The sequence below is a fragment of the Panthera tigris genome, chromosome B2 (genome assembly GCF_018350195.1).
Source record: "Panthera tigris isolate Pti1 chromosome B2, P.tigris_Pti1_mat1.1, whole genome shotgun sequence".
NCBI classification, from domain to species: domain Eukaryota; kingdom Metazoa; phylum Chordata; class Mammalia; order Carnivora; family Felidae; genus Panthera; species Panthera tigris.
In genome coordinates this window covers 16,682,102-16,704,152 of record NC_056664.1, presented here as the reverse complement: position 1 = coordinate 16,704,152, position 22,051 = coordinate 16,682,102, and the positions used below count along the sequence as shown (strand labels likewise).

At 41.2% G+C, this 22,051-nt stretch overlaps 1 protein-coding gene across 6 annotated transcripts in view; it reads left to right on the top strand.

The window, feature by feature from the left end:
- The window catches only part of HIVEP1 (HIVEP zinc finger 1), a 148,294-nt gene that overhangs the window by 57,817 nt on the left and 68,426 nt on the right, over window positions 1-22,051 (top strand). For 5 of the 6 annotated variants that reach the window (XM_042985707.1, XM_042985710.1, XM_042985709.1 and 2 more), the window contains one exon: window positions 19,309-19,362. The exons of the other annotated variant lie outside the window; for it this stretch is intronic. In XM_042985707.1, coding sequence (XP_042841641.1) covers window positions 19,309-19,362 — 54 coding nt within the window. The remainder of the gene's footprint in view (window positions 1-19,308; window positions 19,363-22,051) is intronic. 6 annotated transcript variants of the gene reach the window in all.

Sequence of the window (22,051 nt, the reverse complement as noted above, 5' to 3'; positions counted from 1 at the left end):
TCATCTTGTCCTCCCCCACTTTTTTTTTTTAACATTTAAAGTCCTGCACAGGCCTTACGAAAACTGGATGTGGTCTAGCTTTGACTTAGGAGCCACAGTTTGCTGGCCCCTACTATAAATACATATTTTTATCTGTTACCATTTCCCTTTGGTCTAAATCACCACTTTTAGCATTGCTTATAATATTAGTAACGGGTTTTCTCAACCTTTAACAGCTGAAAATGCCTTCTTTTGCTTTCATGTTTGCTGGATAATTTTGCTAAACATAGTATCCTAGCTTGACATTTTTTTCTCTTCTGCATTTTAAAATCTATTGCCGCTCCCCCCCCCCCCCCCATATCCTGCAGGTGCACTAGGACATGCCTGTGTATTGTTCTGTCTGTTCATCCTCCTTGGGGCTCACCGAGCTTCTTGGATCTGTAGGTTGATGTTTTTAGTCATATTTGGGAACAGTTCAGCCTTTATTTCTTCAGCTATTCTTTCTTCCCATTTTGCTCTCTCCTTTCCTTCTGGGATTTTAGTTACATATATGTTAGATTATTTGGTACTGTTCCGTGGAGTGTTGAAACTATGTTATTTTTCTGTTTTTTTCCCTCTCTCTGCTTCAGTTTGGATAATTCAAAAAATGTTTTTAATGTTTATTTATTTTTGACGGGGGGAGGGGCAGAGGGAGAAGGAGACACAGAATCCAAAGCAGGCTCCAGGCCCCGAGCTGTCAGCACAGAGCCCAACATGGGGCTCAAACTCGGGAACAGTGAGATCGTGACCTGAGCCAAAGTCTTACCTTAACCAACCGAGCCACCCAGGCGCCCCTGGATGATTTCTTTTGACTTGTCTTCAAGTTCACTAATTTTTTCTTCTGTAGCGTTTCATCTGCTCTTAATACCATCCAGTGAATTCCCCCCCCCCCCCCAGATACGGCATTTTTCTTGATATTATTTCCGCCGTTTTTAGAGTTTTTATATGTGTTCTGAAATTCTCCTACTATTCATTCTTCACAAGATTCGCCTTTTTTTTTTTTTTTTTTTTTTGCCTCTAGGTTTTTGGGCATATATTATAGTTAGTTTAAATTCCTTGTCTGCTAATTACAACATCTTTGTCATCTGTAGGTCTGATCCCTTTTCCTGCCTTCTCTAAGTGTAACAATTTCATGATTCACACGCGTCCTGATTTTTTGTTGTATACAGAACGATGTGTGGATACATTCTAGAGGTCTGGATTCCCTTATCGTCATCTGAGGATTGTTGAGTTTTGTACTAGCAGACAGTGAAAGTACTATCTTCCGAAATTTGTGGAGGCTTTTCAGAGTAGGTAGGTTTCTTTCTTTCTTTCTTTTTTTAATGTTTTAAGTTTATTTATTTATTTTGGGAGAGAGAGAGAGAATACACATGCCGGAAGGACAGAGAGAGAGGGCACCATCAGCACAGATCCTGACACAGGGCTTGAACCCACAAACCGTGAGATCATGACGTGAGCTGAAATCTAGAGTCAGGTTCTCAACCGACACAGCCACCCGGGTGCCCCCAGAGTAGGTCTGTTTCATGTGCCCCGAGGCTAGGATGTGATGTTAATCCCAAGGCATGGCCTACGGGGACTTCTCTGGAAGTACAAGGTGTTTGCCTTGTATTCTAATGTGGATCCTCTAATGTGGCACGATTTGAGTTCCAAATTTGGTGGCCTCCACATTGACACCGGTGGGTGCTGCTGTTACTCTGCTCGGCTCTTTCGGCCCGCCCGTGGGTTGCTTTCCGTTAGGTCCCTCAAAGCCTTACCCTCCACACAAGCAGTTGAAGACTCAGCCAAGGATTTGAGGGGCTTGTTCACAGGTTCTAGGCTCTTCTCTGGGGCTCCCTCTCTCCTGGGATTTGCCTCTGCCCTCAGTGTCCAGCTCCTGCAGTGGTTCCAACTTGCACCTCTGTCTCCTCAGCCCGGGGTAACTGCTGCTGTCTGCTCCAGCCACGGCTCTTCGGGGACTGGTGACTGCCCCTGGGGAAACGGCCGACGAAATGTGGACCTTCCCTTGTTTGCTGCTTACCCTTCCAAGGTCAAGTCCCGTCCGGTTTCTGCCCGCTCTTGGTCACTCTCCAGTACCTTTCTTTGTGTTGTTTGTTTAATATTTTGTACACGCTTTTATTGTATTGACGAGAGAGTTAGTCCCGTGTAAGCCATTCTGCCATTTCCAGAAGCCAGAAATCCTAAATAGGTAGGTAATAGATTCTTGCTGTCAGTGGCAGAGTTTTATAATATTAGTAAGATGATTATCTAAAGACTTAAGAGACTCTGGGAAGCCTCCCGATTGGCATGGTGGAGGAATAAGACCATCCTCCAATCCTTTTGGTTTGTGAGTTTGGTGTCCCAGGTTGACTGGCAGCTGGTTGTAGGTGCGGTGGAGGAAGCTGTTACCATATAGCATTCTCTGTCGCACACCATTGTAAGCAAAAGCAGATGGATTATGGGTTGAGCATGTACTAGGAGAGCTTTGCTTCGTGTCCTTTTTTCCTCTTCCTCTTGTGAGGTTACCATTTCTTACCATATGCTATAGGTACTACTATAGTCATGTATTTTCCTCGGTTCCTATATTTTCATCTGCGCTAGAGCTCGGGCTCCACAAGGAAGATACTGTATCTAGATCAGATCTTTGCATAGGGTAGGTTCTAAGGATGACATGAAATGTACTGTGCCAAGCACAATGCCTGATGTCCTGAGAACAGTGATTTTTTTCTTCTTTTCTGTCTACTCTCCTCTGCTCTGTAAAGAGTTGTTAAATATAACAGGACTGGGAAATTAAGAAAAAGAGCAGATTATTTATTACAAGCGCCTACTCTTCCCCCCCCCCTTTTTTTTTTCATGTGGCCACATAAGAAAAGTTTGTACTAGTAAGAGCTATGTTGTTACATTATTTGGGGGGAAATTTAACAATTGAAAAAATGAAAACATGTTTAGTATCACTGTGAAAATTTACCTTTTTTCCTCACTTAGAATGCAAAAGAGTAGTAATAGTGTAGATCAGGTCCACGTCAGAAGTTCCTAACCTGGGTTTAGGGTCTCTGTAGATTGCTGCAGTCCCTGAGATCATATGGAAGTGTGTGTGTGTGTGTGTGTGTCACTGTCTAGCAGAGGCTACACAATGGTCATAGGATATTTTAATAGAGACGTTTGAAATTTTATTTTATTGTTTTTAAGTAGCTTTTTAAAAAAAATTTAAAAAGTAATGGATCAGTATTGGAGTAGGATGAAGATATTCCAATTTTAAAAAAGGTGTCTTGTTTATTTCTTGCATCAATTCATTTTAAAAAGTATGTGTTCACTTCGCATGCACGCAGGCGCGTGTGTGTGTGTGTGTATACACACCGAAAACAACCTGGAATCTGATGTGCCAGTATACTAACAGTGGTCAATTTATGTAGTTGAAATATTGTGTTATTCTCATACCGTATATTTTTGTTTAAGTTTCAGAACTTAAGTAAATCTCACAATGTTAACAGATTCAAACAGAAAAGACTTTTAAAAATACAATGAAATATATCTTTCTTATCTGGACCCCTTTCCTCAGGGGTGGCTCTGAATACCAGCAGAAGTGACTTCTGTATCCTTCCAAAACACACACATACACACACACACTCATTTTGTTTTGACACAACTGGAAGAATACTATGTACATTAATTTTGTATCTTAGAAAACTTGCCAATCTTCAAATTCTTATCCTTCCCCTGCCACACCCAAAGGAATTAAGAACACTGGATATCAAATTTCTAGAAATCATTTTCTCTTCTTTTGGATACCCCTTTCAGCTTTGGTGTGTACAAAACTGACTCCTAGTGGTAGTTCAGAAATTATTTGATTTCCTCATTTCCTCAATTATTTGATCAGAATAATCGCTTCTGATTATTCGTGGGGGCAGTGACCTTCATTGAATGACCCCTGCGTGCTGAGCCCATGGATGCTTTGTTTCATTTACTTAACCCTGTTGTATCTCATTTCTTGCTTATGGTTATTATTTGAACTATGATGCCATAACAACACATTAATAATACTTCAGTACTCTTTCAGTTCTTTTAAATTGCGCATCTTTTAGAAACTTTTGAATACGGAAGTTTTAAAATGCTTACAAAATAGAATGGTATAATAAACCTCTTCTTATCTATCATCTACCTTTGGCGGTTAACAGCTGATAGCCTGTCAGGTTTCATTTACTCTGTGAGCACTCTCCCTGCCCCCACCTCATAATGTTTTCAAGCGGACCTCAGATGTACCATTTCATTAATATGCTTTTTTATATAAATTCCAAAAGTTAAGTAATATTTTTTTCACATAATCACAACATCTTTATAAAGAAACAACAACAAACAGTAATTCCTTAATATCAAATGTCCACAGTGTTTAAATTTCCAGTTCTCCACAGTATCATAATTTTTAAAAGCATTTTGTTAGAATCAGGGCATTAATAATAAGGTCCACGTATTTTATAGTTTGATATGTCTTTTATGTTCTTTTGATGTATTGGTACCCTTCCTAATTCTTTTATTCTTTGCACATTTGTCAGAGAAACTAGTTTCTCTGTTCTGTTAGACTTTTCCTACCAGTGGTTCTGTTTGTAAATGGTCGAATACATAAATAAGTTTCTTTAAAAACTGTTTCAACTGGGGCACCTGAGTGGCTCAGTCGGTTGAGTGTGCGACTCTTGATTTCAGCTCAGGTCATGATCTCAGGGTTGTAAGATCAAGCCCCACGTTGGGCTCCATGTTGGGTGTGGAACCTATGTAAGATTCTCTCTCCCTCTTCCCTGCTTGTGCACTCGCTCTTTTTCTCTCTCATTAAAGAAATAAAAAATAAAAAAAAAATTGTCCAGTTATGGCATTTATGGCTTTATTTTGTTTGAGTTACTAGTTAAATGCACGTTTCTAGATTTGAAATATGGAATGTTCTTTGAAATAAAAATTCACAAGGAAATAAAAGACAAAATCAGATAAAATCATTTAAAAAATTTTCTTAATGTTTATTTTTGAGAGAGAGAGACAGACAGAGCATGAGTAGGGGAAGGGCAGAGACAGAGGGAGACACAGAATCCGAAGCAGGCTCCAGGCTCTGAGGTGTCAGCACAGAGCCCGACACGGGGCTCGAACTCACAAACTGCGAGATCATGACCTGAGCCCAAGTCGGACGCTCGACTGACTAAGCCACCCAGGCACCCCCGATAAAATCACTTTAAATACAATCCTGAGAGGTGGCCATACCCATGCATTACATGATAAGTGTATTGTATCTGCTAAACTTGCGGTAGGGGTACAAGCCAAAAAAAAAAAAAAATCTTGTTTCCTTTTTCATTAGAATGCAGTTAACTGCCCAATGTCATACAGAGGGAGGCCTTTCCAGGGTCTCTTCACTGTGGCGTAGATGTCTTGGAGTTTGTCTTTCCATAGCATTGAATCTTGCCGAAGGGATGCTGTGTATGAACCAGCAGGCCAGGGCTTGAACCACTGCAACATAACGTCTAGACTCATGAGGGGAGGGGGTAGAGCGGGCACATCCACGGGCCCAGAAGGAGCCAACACAGTGGTGATCAATCCAGTGGCAGGTAGCTGGGAAGACCGTAAGTCATAGCTCTTTGCCAGATGTACAGCGGGAAACCCAGATATGGAAGTATTCCTTAGGCCAGACTGACATTTCATCCAATTAGAATTCTAGAGGAAATGTTGTCGTACTTCCGTGTCCAGTCTTGTGAGTCTCTAAATACTTTTCTTCTACCCGAAGGGAATACGGGCGGTTATTTCCAGTATTGCTTTCCTTCTTCCCTCACATTTCTAGTCTTCATCACCCGCCTCCCACCCCAACCTTTTCTCCCACTTCTTAGAGAATATAGATTTATTTGTATCTGAAGTAACTAGAGCTCACAACGTGGAACCAGTGGAACCAGAACTCTGAAATAGCAAACTTCTACCCCAGCCCGTATTATACTTGCCAAGGTCCTGGGCATGCTGTGAGTGTTGACCGTTTCCTGGTGAGGGACTTCTGGTGAGAGGTGAGGAGGCTATCCCAGGAAGGGTCCCCAGGCACATAGGAGGTGTGTGGCTCACTGTGCTTAGTTTCTGTGCTTTTGCCCTATAATAGTGGTTGTATTGCTATTAATTGTATTTAAGTCCTTCATTTTGTATTTAAATCCTCCCTTCCCTTCCCTTCCCTTTCCTTCCCTTCCCTTCCCTTCCCTTCGCTTCCCTTCCTCCTTTCCTTCCTCGCTCCCTCCCCCACCCCTTCTCTTTCTTTCAATAAGAGGCCTTTAAAAAATTAAAGGGAAAATAGATGTGTTATTTGCTGACTAGGGATGAGGCAGATAGCCAGCCTGAAAAGCAGAAGAGTTCTTTTCAGACTTTGAGATCCATACCTCTTGGGTGTCTCTCAGCCATCTCTATATTTACATGCTTACCCCTGAATTTGGGGTGTGTGTGTGTGTGTGTGTGTGTGTGTGTGTGTGCATGGAGGCATACACGTGTATGTGTATGTGTGTGAATCTGTTACTGGGTTAGTAACTCAAGTTCAGTGGAACCTGGCATTTAACGTCTCAGGATAAGAACGCTCTGTCTTCATATTCCTTTCTCTCCCCATCATAGTTACCATGACTACCTCCTCCCATCCACGACATCAGAAAGCATCAAATGGGATGAGGATACCAGTGTTGCCATACTCTCACAATAATAATATCTGAACCAAAATAGGCCACGTGTTTTAATGTGATTGATTATTGGAAAACTGTATTATCCCATGTCAATTTTAGCATCTTTGTGCGGTAGCTTATTACGTTTAAATAGTTTCTGTGTTTCCAAACATACATTTTTTCAGGTGGAGATCGATTTTCATCTTGGGAATAAATGGATCTATCTGTGATACAATGCTTATTAGGAGTGTATGCTTTGGGTTTGCACCTTAGCTGTATACTTTGCTTGCACCCCCTTAGCCATGAACTACACATGGAATTTGACCTTCCTTATCTTCCCCGGTCTCTCCCAACATCAGCAGCTCCCTTGATAAGGCAGACGCTGCCTGCTCCCCGTCCCTGTGGCTTGATAAAAAGTTGCTTCAAGGAGCCAGCTGATAAGACGTTTTTTTCCCTAACTGCTTGCGCTTTGTACAATTTTGAATCCCGACCTGATAATATCTGTAATTGACAGAACATTGATTTTTCAGGTTTGGCTGCATATTAGAATCACCTGGGAAACTTCTAATGCTGATTTGATTGATGGGGGGTGCAGCCTTCATATGAAGACTTTTAAAATGACTCCAGTACTAAGGGAGCAGAGCTTGAGTTCTGCCGTTCTAGGCGATGCATGAAAGAGCAGAAGCCAGGAGCCAGAAGGGTGGCCCTGAGGGACCCGACCTTGCTTTGGCAGCCGTCTGAGGAAGGAGCTTGCATCAGACTTAGCCTCCTCGATGGAACTTCTCGTGGGTTCTGAACCTGGGTGAGGTTTCAGGAGGGAGACTCTGGGAGTTTGCTTAGTTTTTGACTTCTTAGGAAACGTGTGCTCAGCTCTAAAAACCAGTGGTCTTCCCAGCTCCCTCTAGGGGTGGAACGGTATGTTACCCCACTATTATAAGTAGTTAGCATACAGTGGCCTAATACTTAGCTCTGCTCATCAAGGCTAAGGAACTGTCTGCAAAGTGAAACCAGGTATATGTTATTAAGAGACAAAAAATAATTCAAAAGCCTGAGATGGTTTAGTGGTAACATGTTCACAGTGTGTCTGTGTACATTTTGTTATCCCATAGTTAGTTTTGCTATCAAGATGATGTTCTTATAGAAGAAACGTTGCATTTCATCGACCCACAGTTTTATCTATTTATTAAAAGATTTCTTTTAACGTTTGTTTATATTTGCAAGAGAGAGACAGAGCGTGAACAGGGGAGGGGCAAAGAGACAGAGACAGAATCTGAAGCAGACTTCAGGCTCCAGGCTGCAAGCTGTCAGCCCAGAGCCCGACGCGGGGCTCGAACCCACAGACAGGGAGATCATGACCTGAGCCCAAGTCAGATGCTTAACCGACGGAGCCACCCAGGCACCCTTGATCCATAATTTTAAAAGCATGGTGAAGCTTTTAACTTTTCTCTTTGAACAACTTTAATTTTTTCCTCAGTGTCACAATGGAAATATGCTTTCCGAAAGATAAATGGACAATTCTGCAAAATACATAAAGGTATACTTTTCTATATGCGTGGAAGTACAGCAAGGCTAGGCACTTCACAGCTGGAATTTTATGGTACATTTTGGTCCTGCTCCCTGTCCCCTGCCTTCACTTTTCCATCTTTTCCTTCCTCGGCTCCTCCTGACCCACCACCCACCGAGCCACTACCCCATCTTGTGTGTTTGCCTGCTCGCAGGAAGCATCCTCTAGCGCCTTCGCCCTGGAAAAGTCCTTCCCCCTGGAAAGCGCCTTCCCCCTTCTTTTCGTCCTTCCCCCTGGAAAAGTCCAAATTTGGCATTCCTTCTCCAATCCTTCATGCAGGTTGCCAGACTTCGTTAGGATAAACAGCACTGCTGTGCACATGGGAGCCGTCAGATACACGTGGGTTTCTACTTCACAGGTTCCCTAGTTGTTGTTCATCAAGAGCTTTTATTTGTCCTTAAATAAAAGGGCCTTAAAACCGGTCAGCTCTTCCATTCGCGTCAATAATTTGGCTCACCTTAGCCAGTCTGGAAGGCCTGTCCCAGAAACACTGGGCTCCGTTTTCTTTGTAGCCAGCTACGCTGTGCCTCTTCTCTCAGTAAAATCGAGTCCATTGGATCTGCGCTCCGTCAAACTCATCCTTCCCATCGGTAGATTTTTCATCTGACGTACCTTCTCCTCTCCTTCCCTGTGACCTCAGAGGATGGCCCTGGCTCTCCCCCTGTTTAAAACCAGCCCTTCTCCTAGACTCTGGATGCTCTTTTCTGCTTCCTTAAGGGTCTTGCCCCTGCATATGTCCTCTTCTTCCCTTTATTTTTGCTCTCGTTTTATGGGCTCCCCACCTTGTGCCTATAAACGTCTTTGAAAACCATACCAAACGTCTTCCTCTTAACTCTGTGTTTCTCAGTGGCTCCCCAGTTCACTCTCTTCTTCTCCACTGAATGTTTTGAAATATAGTTCTGCCCCGTCTCTTCTCTGCCTCCCGTCCCATCACTGCCTCCGCCCTCGGCCCCCCAGCCTCCTCGTCTCACCTCCTGCTTTTGCGAAGCATCGCCAGGACCTCCTAATTGCTCAACCCAGTGGAAGCTTTTTCAGTCTTTCTGGATTGCCTCATCTACCGATTTGACAATGAAACACTGTTCTCTTGATCTCTGTGACTAAAATTATTTCTGGTTCTAATTTTTTCATGCATTCCTTTTGTTGTGTTTCGTTTTTGTCTCTTTCTTGGGTTTCCCTTTCTTCTACCTACTCCTGAACAGTTGGAGCTGCCTCTCAGTGTGCCACGATTCTTAACTGGAGAGTAGGTGGCCCGTTAATATCCTTTGTCAAATCTTTTAAAATTTATATAATCTGGGGCCACCATTACTGTAGTTATTGGCTCAGTAGGTCCTCCTTCCAGAAACCTATAGTATAATAGTTTTCTAATATTAATATTCTGTCATATGGAGGTACCATATTTACTTGACCATTTCTCAAGTAGTCACTCAACAGATACTTATTGAACACCTACTTTATCCCTGGCGCTGTGGATGATGTAGTTTTTCATAGTAGAAGAAGCACCGTGATGAATGGCCTTTGCTCCACTCCTTTCATGGTCTCAGTCTAGATTTCCAGCAGTTGAGTCACAATTTTAAGGACGAGTGGGTTTTCAAAGATCTTCACTACCTATGGCCAGATCACGTCAGAGAGTAAGTCATATTTTCACTTCCACCAACTCTGTGGTATAGTTTTAACTACTAGATATGTAAGACGGCAGTTTCCCAATCCTGTATCTTTAGACCTGCTCTCTCCAGGTTTGTTTCCAAACTGCTCTGAGTTCCTGACACACTGTCTTGTCTTCTTCTTTGCCTTTGCAACCTCCTCATGATCCCCTACCTGAATGCCCTCATCCACTCTCCATGGTGAGACCACTCATCTTCTGTTTATTTTCAGCCTGTGTATATTTCATCCATGAAGCTGTTTCAGTACTCTTCCCATTGCCAAGACGGCCACATCTCCCCGTTCTGTGTTCCCTTAGCACCCTGTGGATAGAGTCACACTGTTACGCGTGTAGAGAGATGGCTGGTTTCCTTCTGTAAGTTCCTGCACGTAGAATTGCTCATCTTTGTGTATCTTTAGGCTAGCACACGGGGAGCTAATATATTCTGAATTGAATAAATCCTGTGTGTTAACGTTGTAGAAATCATCCCAGAAGATCTGGCGGTGGTGAACACTGCTCTGGGGGTGAGAGCACAGCGCTGGGGGTGCAGACCAGTGGTAGGAGACTGGGTTGGGGAAGACTTCCTCAAGGAAATGAGAACATGATTAGTGGTCAGTTTCTTTGTTTTAGCGTGTTTAGAATAATACTTGGTTTATATGGTGAAGTCTATCCTTTTCTATTTATTGTTGGCGGGTTTTTGTTTGTTTGTAGTTTTTTTGTTTTTATACTAATGATAGATGTGATTTAGTCAAGTCCGTTCTGGACATTGTTACCTTTTTCCTCCTCCATTGTCCTGCTGCAGTTATGTTACAACAATATCCTTCCTAATACTGAAATATCTTTGCATACTTATTTCACATGCTACTTGGGTGTGGCTTTCCAAACTTTGAATATACTTCTTTTAAAAAAATTAATTTTTTTTTAAGTTTTCTTAAGTGATCTCTATGCCCCAGCGTGGGGCTCAAACTCACGACCCCAAGATCAAGAATCGTATGCTCCAGTGAGCCAGCCAGGCGCCCCTGTACTTCTTGGTGTAGATTGTTATTTTTTAAATTATTAATTATTTTTATTTTTTCATTTACATCCAAGTTAGTTAGCATACAGCGCAACAATGATTTCAGGAGGAGAATCCAGTGATTCATCCCCTTTGTGTAACACCCAGGGCTCATCCCAACAAGTGTCCTTCTTAAGCCCCTTGTCCATTTAGCCCATCCCCCCACCCACTACCCCTCCAGCAACCTTCAGTTTGTTCTCTGTATTTAAGAGTCTCTTATATTTTGTCCCCTCCCTGTTTTTATATTGCTTTTGCTTCCCTTCCCATATATTCATCTGTTTTGTATCTTAAATTTGACATATGAGTGAAGTCATATGATCTTTGTCTTTCTCTGACAGACTAGTTTTGCTTAGTATAATACCCTCTAGTTCCATCCATATAGTTGCACATGGCAAGATTTCATTCTTTTTGATCGCCGAGTAATACTCCATTGTATATATATATACCACATCTTCTTTATCCATTCATCCATCGATGGACATTTGGGCTCTTTCCATACTTTGGCTATTGTCGATAGTGCTGTTCTTTTTTTAAAAAAAATTTTTTTTAACGTTTATTTATTTTTGAGACAGAGAGAGACAGAGCATGAATGGGGGAGGGTCAGAGAGAGGGAGACACAGAATCTGAAACAGGCTCCAGGCTCCGAGCTGTCAGCACAGAGCCCGACGCGGAGCTCGAACTCACGGACCGCGAGATCATGACCTGAGCCGAAGTTGGCCGCCCAACCGACTGAGCCACCCAGGCGCCCCTCAATAGCGCTGTTCTAAACATGGGGGTGCATGTGTCCCTTTGAAACAGCACAGCTGGATCCCTTGGATAAATGCCTCGTAGTGCAATTGTGGGGTCGTAGGGTAGTTCTATTTTTAATTTTTTGATGAGCCTCCATACTGTTTTCCAGAGTGGCTGCACCAGCTTGCATTCCCACCAGCAGTGCAAAAGAGATCCTCTTTCTCCGCGTCCTCGCCAACATCTGTTGTTGCCTGAGTTGTTACTTTTAGCTATTCTCAGTGGTGTGAGGTGGTACCTCAGTGGGGTTTTGACTTGTATTTTCCTGATGATGAGTGATGTTGAGCATTTTTTCATGTGTTAGCCATCTGGATGTCTTCTTTAGAAGAGAGCCTATTCACATCTTTTGCCCATTTCTTCACTGGATTATTTGTTTTTTTGGCTGTTGAGTTTGAGAAGTTCTTTATAGATTTTGGATACTGCCCCTTTATCTGATATATCATTTGTAAATATCTTCTCCCATTCTGCTGGTTGCCTTTTAGTTTTGCTGATTGTCTCCTTCGCTGTGCAGAAGCTTTTTATCTTGACGAGGTCCCAATAGTTCTTTCTGCTTTCGTTTCCCTTGCCTCCAGAGACGTGTTGAGTAAAAAATTGCTGCGGCTGAGGTCAAAGTGGTTATTACTTGCTTTCTCCTCTAGAATTTTGATGGCTTCCTGTCTTACATTTAGTTCTGTTATCCATTTTGAGTTTATTTTTGTGTCTGGTGTAAGAAAGTGGCCCAGGTTCATTCTTCTGCATGTTGCTGTCCAGTTTTCCCAACACCGTTTGCTGAAGAGACTGTCTTTATTCCATTGGATATTCTTTCCTGCTTTGTCAAAGATTAGCCGGCCATACATCTGTGGGTCCATTTCTGGGTTCTCTATTCTGTTCCAAGGATTATTTTTTTAAAATGTGTTTTTATTATTTTGACAGAGCACAAGTAGGGGAGGGACAGAGAGAGAGGGAGACCTAGAATATGAAGCAGGCTCCAGGCTCTGAACTGTCAGCACAGAGCCCGATGTGGGGCTCAAACTCATGGACTGTAAGATCATGACCTGAGCTGAGGTCGGATGCTTAACTGACTGAGCCACCCAGGAACCCCTTGATATAGATTGTTAAATCCATATTCATATATGGAACTTGTCTGTGGTGCTGATTTTTCTTCCCCTTTGGTCACATTGATGTCAGGGCCATATCAGCTTTATAAAATGACTTAGAACAGCTTTTGTGTTATCCTGTGCTCTGAAACTTTTTAGGAAATGCTTTACTTTTCAGAATTGGAAAGAATTTGATAACAAAAGCATCTGGGCCTGGAACCTTTAAACAAGGTAGTTCTTTGTCGTCCTCTGGTAACTTTCTTCGTTTCATCCGTGGTTATTCCTGGATCAAGTTGAGTAATTTCATGCTCTCTGGAACCTTTTACTAATCAATCACAATTTTCAAATTTATTAGCACAGAATTGAGTCTTGTATTTTTTTCCCTGTATACTTCAGGCAAGGTATTTTCCAATTTGAAATATTACTGGTCTGGATAATCATTTTCAGCATTATTGCACAGTGTCCTCTTCCTGAAAGACACAGGTCCAGAGGCACAAAGATGTGTAACTACAGGTTAAAATGTGTGACTTACAAATGTGGGCTTACTTAGCTGATTTAGTAGTGAACACCAGGGACAAGTATTATTTAGAAGAGCATGTATTGGGGACACCTGGGTGGCTCAGTCAGCCTCCTGATTTCAGCTCAGGTCATGAGATCGAGCCCAGCATCAGGCTCTGCACTGACAGCACGGAGCCTGCTTGGGATTCTCTGTCCCTGTCTCTCTGCCCTTCCCTGGCACTCGCTCCCTCTCTCTCTCTCTCTCTCTCTCTCTCTCTCTCAAAATAAATAAACATTAAAAAAAATTAAAAGCATGTATGGGTATTAGATGCGTTCTTAACATTACATCATTGTCTATATTTAGTCTTACTGAAATAGCTGTAGCAGTTAACAGTAAGAGTAAGGGAGCTTGTGCTGACGGGTAACGAGGGGATGTAGGAGTTATGCTTATTTAGTAGTAAAAATAGTACAGTCGCATATGGTGATCCTTTTTCAATCAGATGGCTTCTCTTTCAGTAAATAGAGGTGCCTTTTACAGTTCATTAGGATCTACTTCATACGATTCTACTATTAGCTTTTGTGCTTTGTGCTTTTAGGGCCAAGGGAAGAGGGAGAGTCTGTGGTGTTAGAGCCGGGGTTATTAGGTACAGATCCGAAAAGTGGCAGAGAAGGATGAGCTAGTAAAATGAAGGTAGAGATCATTTGTTCTTGATCGCATGGAGTAAGAAAGAGTTCACTCAAGTGTTTTTCACGGTAGGCATACAGCTTCCCAAATGTCGAAATCATCTGTAACGTTAAAGAGGATATGATGCTGGGTTCTTCAGTGAAACCACCCAATGCCGGTTGTAAGTTTGTGTGCCTGGATCCCGTTTTCTCTTTCTCAGAATGCACCAGCGCTTCTCTGCAGCCTGGCAGGTTATTGCCAGCATTTCTCCAATCAGTAAATCATGCAGGGCCATCGTATCGTCATGATTACTAATGATCATGAGACAGGTCACCGCAGAGAGACAGGGTTCCGCATGCAAGGTCTGGTGGTGGCACAGAGCAGGGAGTGACAGACTGTGAATGAGGGTGTTAAGAGAAGGGATGGGGTGGGATCTGACGGGGCCTGCCCCGAGGGGGCGGCTGAAGCTGGAAAGAAAACAGCAGTGGGGCTGGGGGTGAGGCCGAGGAGGACCTTGTGAGTTGGCCACACAGCGGAACCCGGGCTTTATATTTACCTTCAAATTGAGAGTCAAGGGATTGTTTAAAGGGTATGATCATCTGTAAGCCCCTCCAGGAAAGCCTGTCTGTTTGGTTTGGCTTGTTCTCCCATCTTCAGCCCCTCCTGTTGTTCCTGACACGGGGTGGATGTTCACCACAGTGAAAACACAGCTTTTGTGGAATCAAATCCTAACGACTTTGTGTGTTGGTCCCCAAAGCTGGGATGCCCTGCATCCTGAGGCTCTTGAGGGGTGGTGTTCAGGGAGCCCCACCCCCACCCCACTTCACCACGGGATGGAAATGGTCAAGAGCAGAAACCTACCGGGAGGATTGCTTTACTGTTGTGATTTGTTTCAATTATTCAGTCTTCTCCCCAGAGCCCTAAAAGAAAGGTTATTTTCTTTTTTTCCCCTAAAGTTTATTTATTTATTTTGAGAGAGAGAGAGAGAGAGTGAGCAGAGGAGGGGCAGAGAAAGAGAGAGAGAGAGAGCGAGCGAGAATCCTAAGCAGTCTCTGTGCTATGACACAGGGCTCAGTCCCATGAACTGTGAGATCATGACCTGAGCCAAAACCAAGAGTTGGATGCTCCACTGACTGAGTCACCCAGGCACCCCAAGAAAGGTTGTTTCTTTTTTTTTTTTTTTAACTTTTTTTTAATGCTAATTTATTTTTGAGAGAGACAGAGTGTGAACGGTGGAGGAGTGCAGAGAGAGGGAGACATAGAATCTGAAGCAGGCCACGAGGCTCTGAGCTGTAAGCACGGAGCCCAACATGGGGCTCAAACTCACAAACTGTGAGATCATGACCTGAGCCAAAGTGGGACGCGTAACCAACTGAGCCACCCAGGCGCCCCAAGAAAGGTTGTTTCTTAAGGGCTCTGGGACTTGGTTTTGGTTTTGGTTTTTGTTTTGGGGTGTTTTTTTTTTTTTTTTTTTTTTTTTTGCTCCATGGTTTCAGATTATCTTTCACAAATAAAGAGATGTTTTCCCTTTAATTATTTATGGATGATGGAAATAAAATATTTTTACATGGTTTGTGTGTACAAAAGTTTTTAAATATGTGAGGCATTGTACACAATTGTTCAGAATCTTTACCATTCACAATTTCTGTGCCTTATTGGGGAAGGAAATCTGTAAGAAGTTGTAAATTTTCAATAGTTGCAGAACCAAAATACGACTTACGTGATTAGTAGCTTCTCCCTTCTCCTGGCCTGTTACTTTCTCAGCCATGGGCCCCTCTGGATTGTAGAAAAGATTATGGATCCATTCATGTTGCTGGAGTCTTTACCAGGTGACAGCTCCTCCAAATACATTTAGTAAAAATTGAACTAATCAGAAATACATCTTAAATACGCTAAAAACTCATTACAGTAAGAATGCATTACTCACTTTAGACCTACTGACATGGTGTGAATGTCCATTTTGCTTACATATCTATTTTTATTCTTAAACAACAGCAACAGAGAAACTACAGTTTATTTCTCGATGTGTATTTCTTTGTGAGATTGTTACCTCAGATAACAGTGACATGGAGGGCATGATGGAAGGTGTCTCCGAATCTGAGATCCCATTCTAAGTAACACCCCCAAGCCCCCAAATCAAGGCTTACAAGTGAGATCGTGTATTACTGCTGGGAAGTGTTACCCTTGGTAAAGGGAAAAGGGGAAAAAAATAAAAAGTAAAAAAGATGCGTAGGGAACTTCTTTTTATATCAGGTTCTGAATCCAGCAGTGGGTTGTAAAATCAATATAGCTGGCTGGGCAAGGGAGCATTATTCATTTTTAATAGGAAAAGATTGAAGATGGAGTGTGGGTAAGTTTGTTTCTGAATTATGTGTACACATGTGTAATTGGTTGAAATGTAAAAACACATTTATTGCTCTGAGTCATAGTGAAAAAATGATAAATAGTGCTTTAAAAATCAGTAAGTTGCCTTGTATGAACCAATTAAGAGCAGACAATGTAGGAGTCCTTTCTCTGTGATTTTGGAGTGTCTCTGAAACATATTTGACCTGAAAAATCCCAAAGCATAGGTTAAATATAAACAGGACTTTCTATAAAAATTGAAGCAAAGGCTTTTAATACTATTACAAGCTCTCTAAATGAAAATTGTATTTACCTATTGAACTGGGGCTTTCGGTAAAAGAATTTAAGTAGATACTTATACCTACCAAAGTAGATGTCCTAAATCTGCTGATTTATGCATAGTTATTATCAAGAGAAAAAAGCAACTTAATTGAAAATTCAACAACAAAGACCAGTATTTTGTGATCACATGTAAATTGAGGTCATTTTTCTAAGAATTTGTTATGTTACCAGTGCAAGCAGAAGGTGGCCAAACCTCAGTGTACTGAATAGCAGTTATTCTTAAATATGTGTTAAATCATGAGTTTTTGTTGCTTTGAGCCACAATCGCTTCTGTTAATAAAAAAAGGTGTTTTATTGTATAATGCCAAATTACGTGTGCATAAACAAACACAGTCATTACTACTAGAATATATATAATATGTATGTATATATTTATGGTTCTTAAGTTTGGAGGGACTGCTGGCATAGAAATGAGAGTGTTTTTTTCCTTTTTATGTTTCTCAAGGACTGTGTATTTAAATTCATGGTTTGTTTCTTTACATTTTAAAGGTATACAGCATACTTCATATACTTTACTTTTTTAAAAAGCAGCCCTTGTCCTTTTGTTACTTACGTTAACATAGATTTCATCCATGCATTTGGTAGTTTTCTTTTTGAAATGAAATTACTGCTGATGCACGGTCCACTTTCTACATTTAATAAGAGGTGTTTTGCTTTTTGTTTTGTTTTGTTTTGTTTTCTTTTCTTTTTTTTAGGACCGTTTCCAGTTCACTTGTCATTTCATGAGAAATAATTAAAATTTGTGAATAAGAAAAATTGTAATATTTCTCTAGGTTACCTCTACTTGTAGATCTCATGCTGGATCTGATAATTAGCAAACAAATAGGACATTGCTGTGGGGATACACTTATCAGGATGAAAATTTATTTTTGACCAGTGCTGACAGTGTCTAATACTTCAAGCTAGCTCAACTCCGTTTTTCCTGCTGCTCCCACTCCGCTTTTATTTTGCCAACCGGGTGAATCAACCTGTGATTAAAAGAAGTTTGATCAGAAAATGGAAGGTTCTCTGAATTTTCTGGCGTCTTCCTCAAGGTTAATGGGAGAAGAAGCAGGTGGTTGAGAGGGCCCCTGTGGTGGGGATCCGTGTCTTTTATTTGTTTGGAAAAGGATCAGCATTTTGGAAGTTGATCTTGCCTGGCCAGTGGCGGTAGGCCTAGCACTGGAGACCATTTTGGGAACTGGCGGTGGACGCCAGAGGGCGTAAATGGCTGAAGTACCAGTATTTTGAAAATTGTTAAATGATACTTCCATGCATTAACTAAAATATTATGTAATTATTGGTACTGTATTCTTTTCAGTACAAGAAAGTACCCTGGGAATTTTGTAACTTCTACCATTATAACGAGTACTTAGGCCCCTGTATTAAAGCTGGAATTAGTTATTGTCTTCATCATCAAATAAGTACATCCTTATACAATTTAAAGTAATCGTTGTGGGGCGCCTGGGTGGCTCAGTCGGTTAAGCGTCCGACTTCAGCTCAGGTCACGATCTCACGGTCTGTGAGTTCGAGCCCCGCATCGGGCTCTGGGCTGATGGCTCGGAGCCTGGAGCCTGCTTCCGATTCTGTGTCTCCCTCTCTCTCTGCCCCTCTCCCACTCATGCTCTGTCCCTCTCTCTCTCAAAAATAAATAAAAACGTTTAAAAAAAATTAGAAATAAAGTAATCGTTTTTTTTTTTAATGTTTACTTTTGAGAGAGAGGGAACGCACGCATGTGGGAGAGGGGGAGAGGGAGAGGGAGAGAGAAAAATCCCAAGTGAGCTTTGTGCTGTCACCGGCTGAACCGGAAATGGGGCTTGACTCACGAACTCCGATCTGAGCCGAAGTCTGACACTTAACCGACTGAGCGACCCAGGCGCCCTTACATTAATTGTTAACCAAAGTATAACACACGCTTTTTTACAAAATCCACTTGTGCTCTGAGCCTCAGCTCTAACAACTGCAGGCTCTGGGCCCACGCTCATCACCCTCTCCTGTCCGCTCCTGGGGCAGCCCTCCCCGTGCCTTGGTAATTATTACTTGTGGGTTACACCTTTATTACTTGTGGGTTACACCTGATCTTCAGAACTGGCTCACATGTAACAGTTCTAGAGTCATTACTCTGATAGAGTGGCTCTCTGTTGCAGTCGGCTACCCACCCTTCATACGTAACTATCCTGGTACCAACCGTTGGCAAGAGGGACGGGTATTCCACTATTCTTCTGCTTCTCCTTTCATTTCTTGTCCGGTTCTTCCTTTTCCTTCTTCCATGTTTGGCATAGGTTTTAGGCCATCCACGGACTTCGTTTAGACTTGTTTCTAAGCTAGCAGGCATTTGTTACATCTCTCTAATAAAATCACTGCTGGGCATTCATGTGTCTTTATAAGGAAAGCTTTATTTTTAGGTATTTATTAGGCACCTAAACATGTGTTAATTATCGTTCAGTATTTAAAACGCACTAATTTGCATTATGGAAACATTCATTGATTGCAACTGGTCCTTGTGACAAAGACGTGATTGAAATTATATATTCAGTTTTAAAATAAGGGAATATGTCATTACTTTAACAGTTTACACATATTTACTTCATAAGTAATTCAATAAATATTGATTACTATGTATGAGGCTCCTTGTATAAGTAGTGTGTTTGTCTTACTGCATTCTTATTTGTATATGATGCATTGATTTGTAAAATCTCTTTGTTTTTCTTAGATAAAATTGAAGAAGCACAAAAAGAACTTAATGGGGCAGAAGTGTCAAAAAAAGGTAAATTAAAGTCAACCCCAATGTATTCTGTATTCTTAACAGAGATTTCTATTCAGATCCCTATAATTGCAGCCTTACTAAATCTATCAGTGAAAACATATCACGGAATTAGAAATCACCTTAGACTGATTGATACCTGAAAGTATATGGACTTTACTTCCTGAAGTGCTTTAGCTACTTCTGTAGCTATTCTGTAACTGTTTCTACAAATTAAGATATCGCTGGTAGGATTATGAGAGATCGTTGCAGCTCTTTTGAAAGTCCTATTTATGAGACTGTCCCATAGCAATAAAAGTACCAATATGATGCCTGTGTTTTAACATGTATGTGCCTATCTCTGTATGTTCTTGTGATGCAGTATTTTTTTGTAATGACGAAAGCCCAAGATAGATAAAATTATATGAATGCTAGTCAGGGGAAAGAATGGTTGAATCAGTTTAATACATTGTATTTTGGGATATATTATGCACCTTTTCAAGAAATGTTAATTCTTTCAATTGACAGTGGTGGTTTATTGATGAATGAGGAAAACGAAATTGCACAGTAGCTTGTAAAATATCTCAGTTTATAAGTTTAATCAAATTTCAAAGGCATACACACCTACATATTTATACACATTTCACACAAATATGTTTACAAAGGTGGAAGGAAGGGTCTGAGGAAGCTTAACTTTCCTTTATATGGCTTTATGGTTTTTATTAATTACAATGGTTGTAATTTTGTATAAAAAATTTAAAGGCAAAAATTGGTTTTCATGGTAGAAAACCTAGTGTTCGTTTTTCCAGATAATATGAAAAATGCATTCAATATTAAATAGTCTGTGGAGAGGGGAAGACAGGTGGATCGTCTCCCAACACTGTATGTTAATGAGTAAAATCGATTAAAAGGATATAATTAAAGCTCCCATTATAGCATTTATATTTCATGACTTATTTCTTTGTCCTTATTATATTTTCTAATTATAGTGGAATATTTTGACAGTAACTTAGCTATATATGAATCCAATGGAAAGTCTTTTTTCTTTTTTTTTAAATCGATTTAGGTTCCTAGCTAAGTATCTTTAGTAGAAATATTTCTGGCTATTCAGGTTTTCCATCCCTTGGACCAACCTGCGAACCTCCAAGATGCTGTGGCGTTGGTCTGAATAGTTATGTTGTGATGTGCAGCAACCTTGAAGCGTCTCTCCATTTTCTTCTTCTCGCACCCCCTTCTTCCATGCAATCTGGAAGGTCCATAACAAACAGGATCCTTTAATGATACTCTTGCAGAAAAGCCTAGAAAGAACAGAGAAATCACTATAGCCATGCTGTCCCTTTCCAAGGTTGACTAAAGGTCCCTTCCCTCATTGCTGTAGACATAAAGCATGTAAGACACACAGGCTGTAAGAGACGCTTTACATCCAGTAAGGGTTTAGAGCTGCTGCAAGGAGAAAAATAAATGTGTGCTTGTTTTGCGTTTCCTTCTTTCTTACTCCCGTGGCAAAGAATTTTAAGAACAGTGAACTAAATGCCTATAGGAAGGAGGAAGCGGAACAAAGGTTCTAGAAAAAGAAATTGGATAATGAGTTTCAGAATAATCCAGTGGGCTACACTTGGCAGGCTACACTTATTTAAGACTGAGGATGAATACCAAGTGAGCATTGTTCTGTGCGGTTCGCTGCCTAGAATTACTACTTGGCTTTCATTTTTACGTACACATTCGGGGCAAATTAAAAATGAGATAGTTTTTGGGGCACCTGGGTGTCTCAGTCGGTTAGGTGTCCAACTTCAGCTCTTGTCATGATCTCATGGTCTGTGAGTGCGAGCCCTGCATCGGGCTGTGTGCTGACAGCTCAGAGCCTGGGTCCTGCTTCGGATTCTGCGTCTCCCTTTCTCTGCCCCTCCCCTGCTCACACCTCCCTCCCTCCCCCCCCCCCAAATAAGTAAACACTTAAAAAAATTTTTTTTAAATGAAATAGTTTTTCTCTCAAATATAATTAAGGAATAATATCATTTTGTCTTTAACAATATGAGATAAAAATCTTTCAGTAATAAAAGTATTGAGATTTCTCAAATCTTTGCTGGCCGACCTGCTGATTAAAGGAAATTCATTTCTTCCTTTGGATAATATGCTGTAAAAATTTGTTGTTATTTTTATTAGGATGATTCATCTAGGGCAGATACTTTTTCACTATTTTTTCTTTTTTTCTTTTCTTTTAATTTTTTTTAATGTTTTTATTTATTTTTGAGACAGAGAGAGACAGAGCATGAATGGGGGAGGGGCAGAGAGAGAGGGAGACACAGAATTGGAAGCAGGCTCCAGGCTCTGAGCCATCAGCCCAGAGCCCGACGCGGGGCTCGAACTCACGGACTGTGAGATCGTGACCTGAGCTGAAGTCGGACGCTTAACCGACTGAGCCACCCAGGCGCCCCCCTTTTTTTTTTTTTTTAATTTTATTTTAATTTCACTATTTTTTCAACAGGCCTTTGCTTTTTCCCCCTGAAAGTTTGACTTTTGTCTTCTATATATGGCTATTTTTCTACAATGCTGTGGTTCTAAGGTTTTTTCTCCATTGAAGATACTGTAATTGTTCAATTTATTTATTGTTCTTTCTCCTCCTTTCCTTCTTTTTTTTTTTTTAAACCATTAGTACAAGTAACTGATTTGAATCTAGCACTAATGGCAAGCCCTTAAAAAACCCACAAAAAGA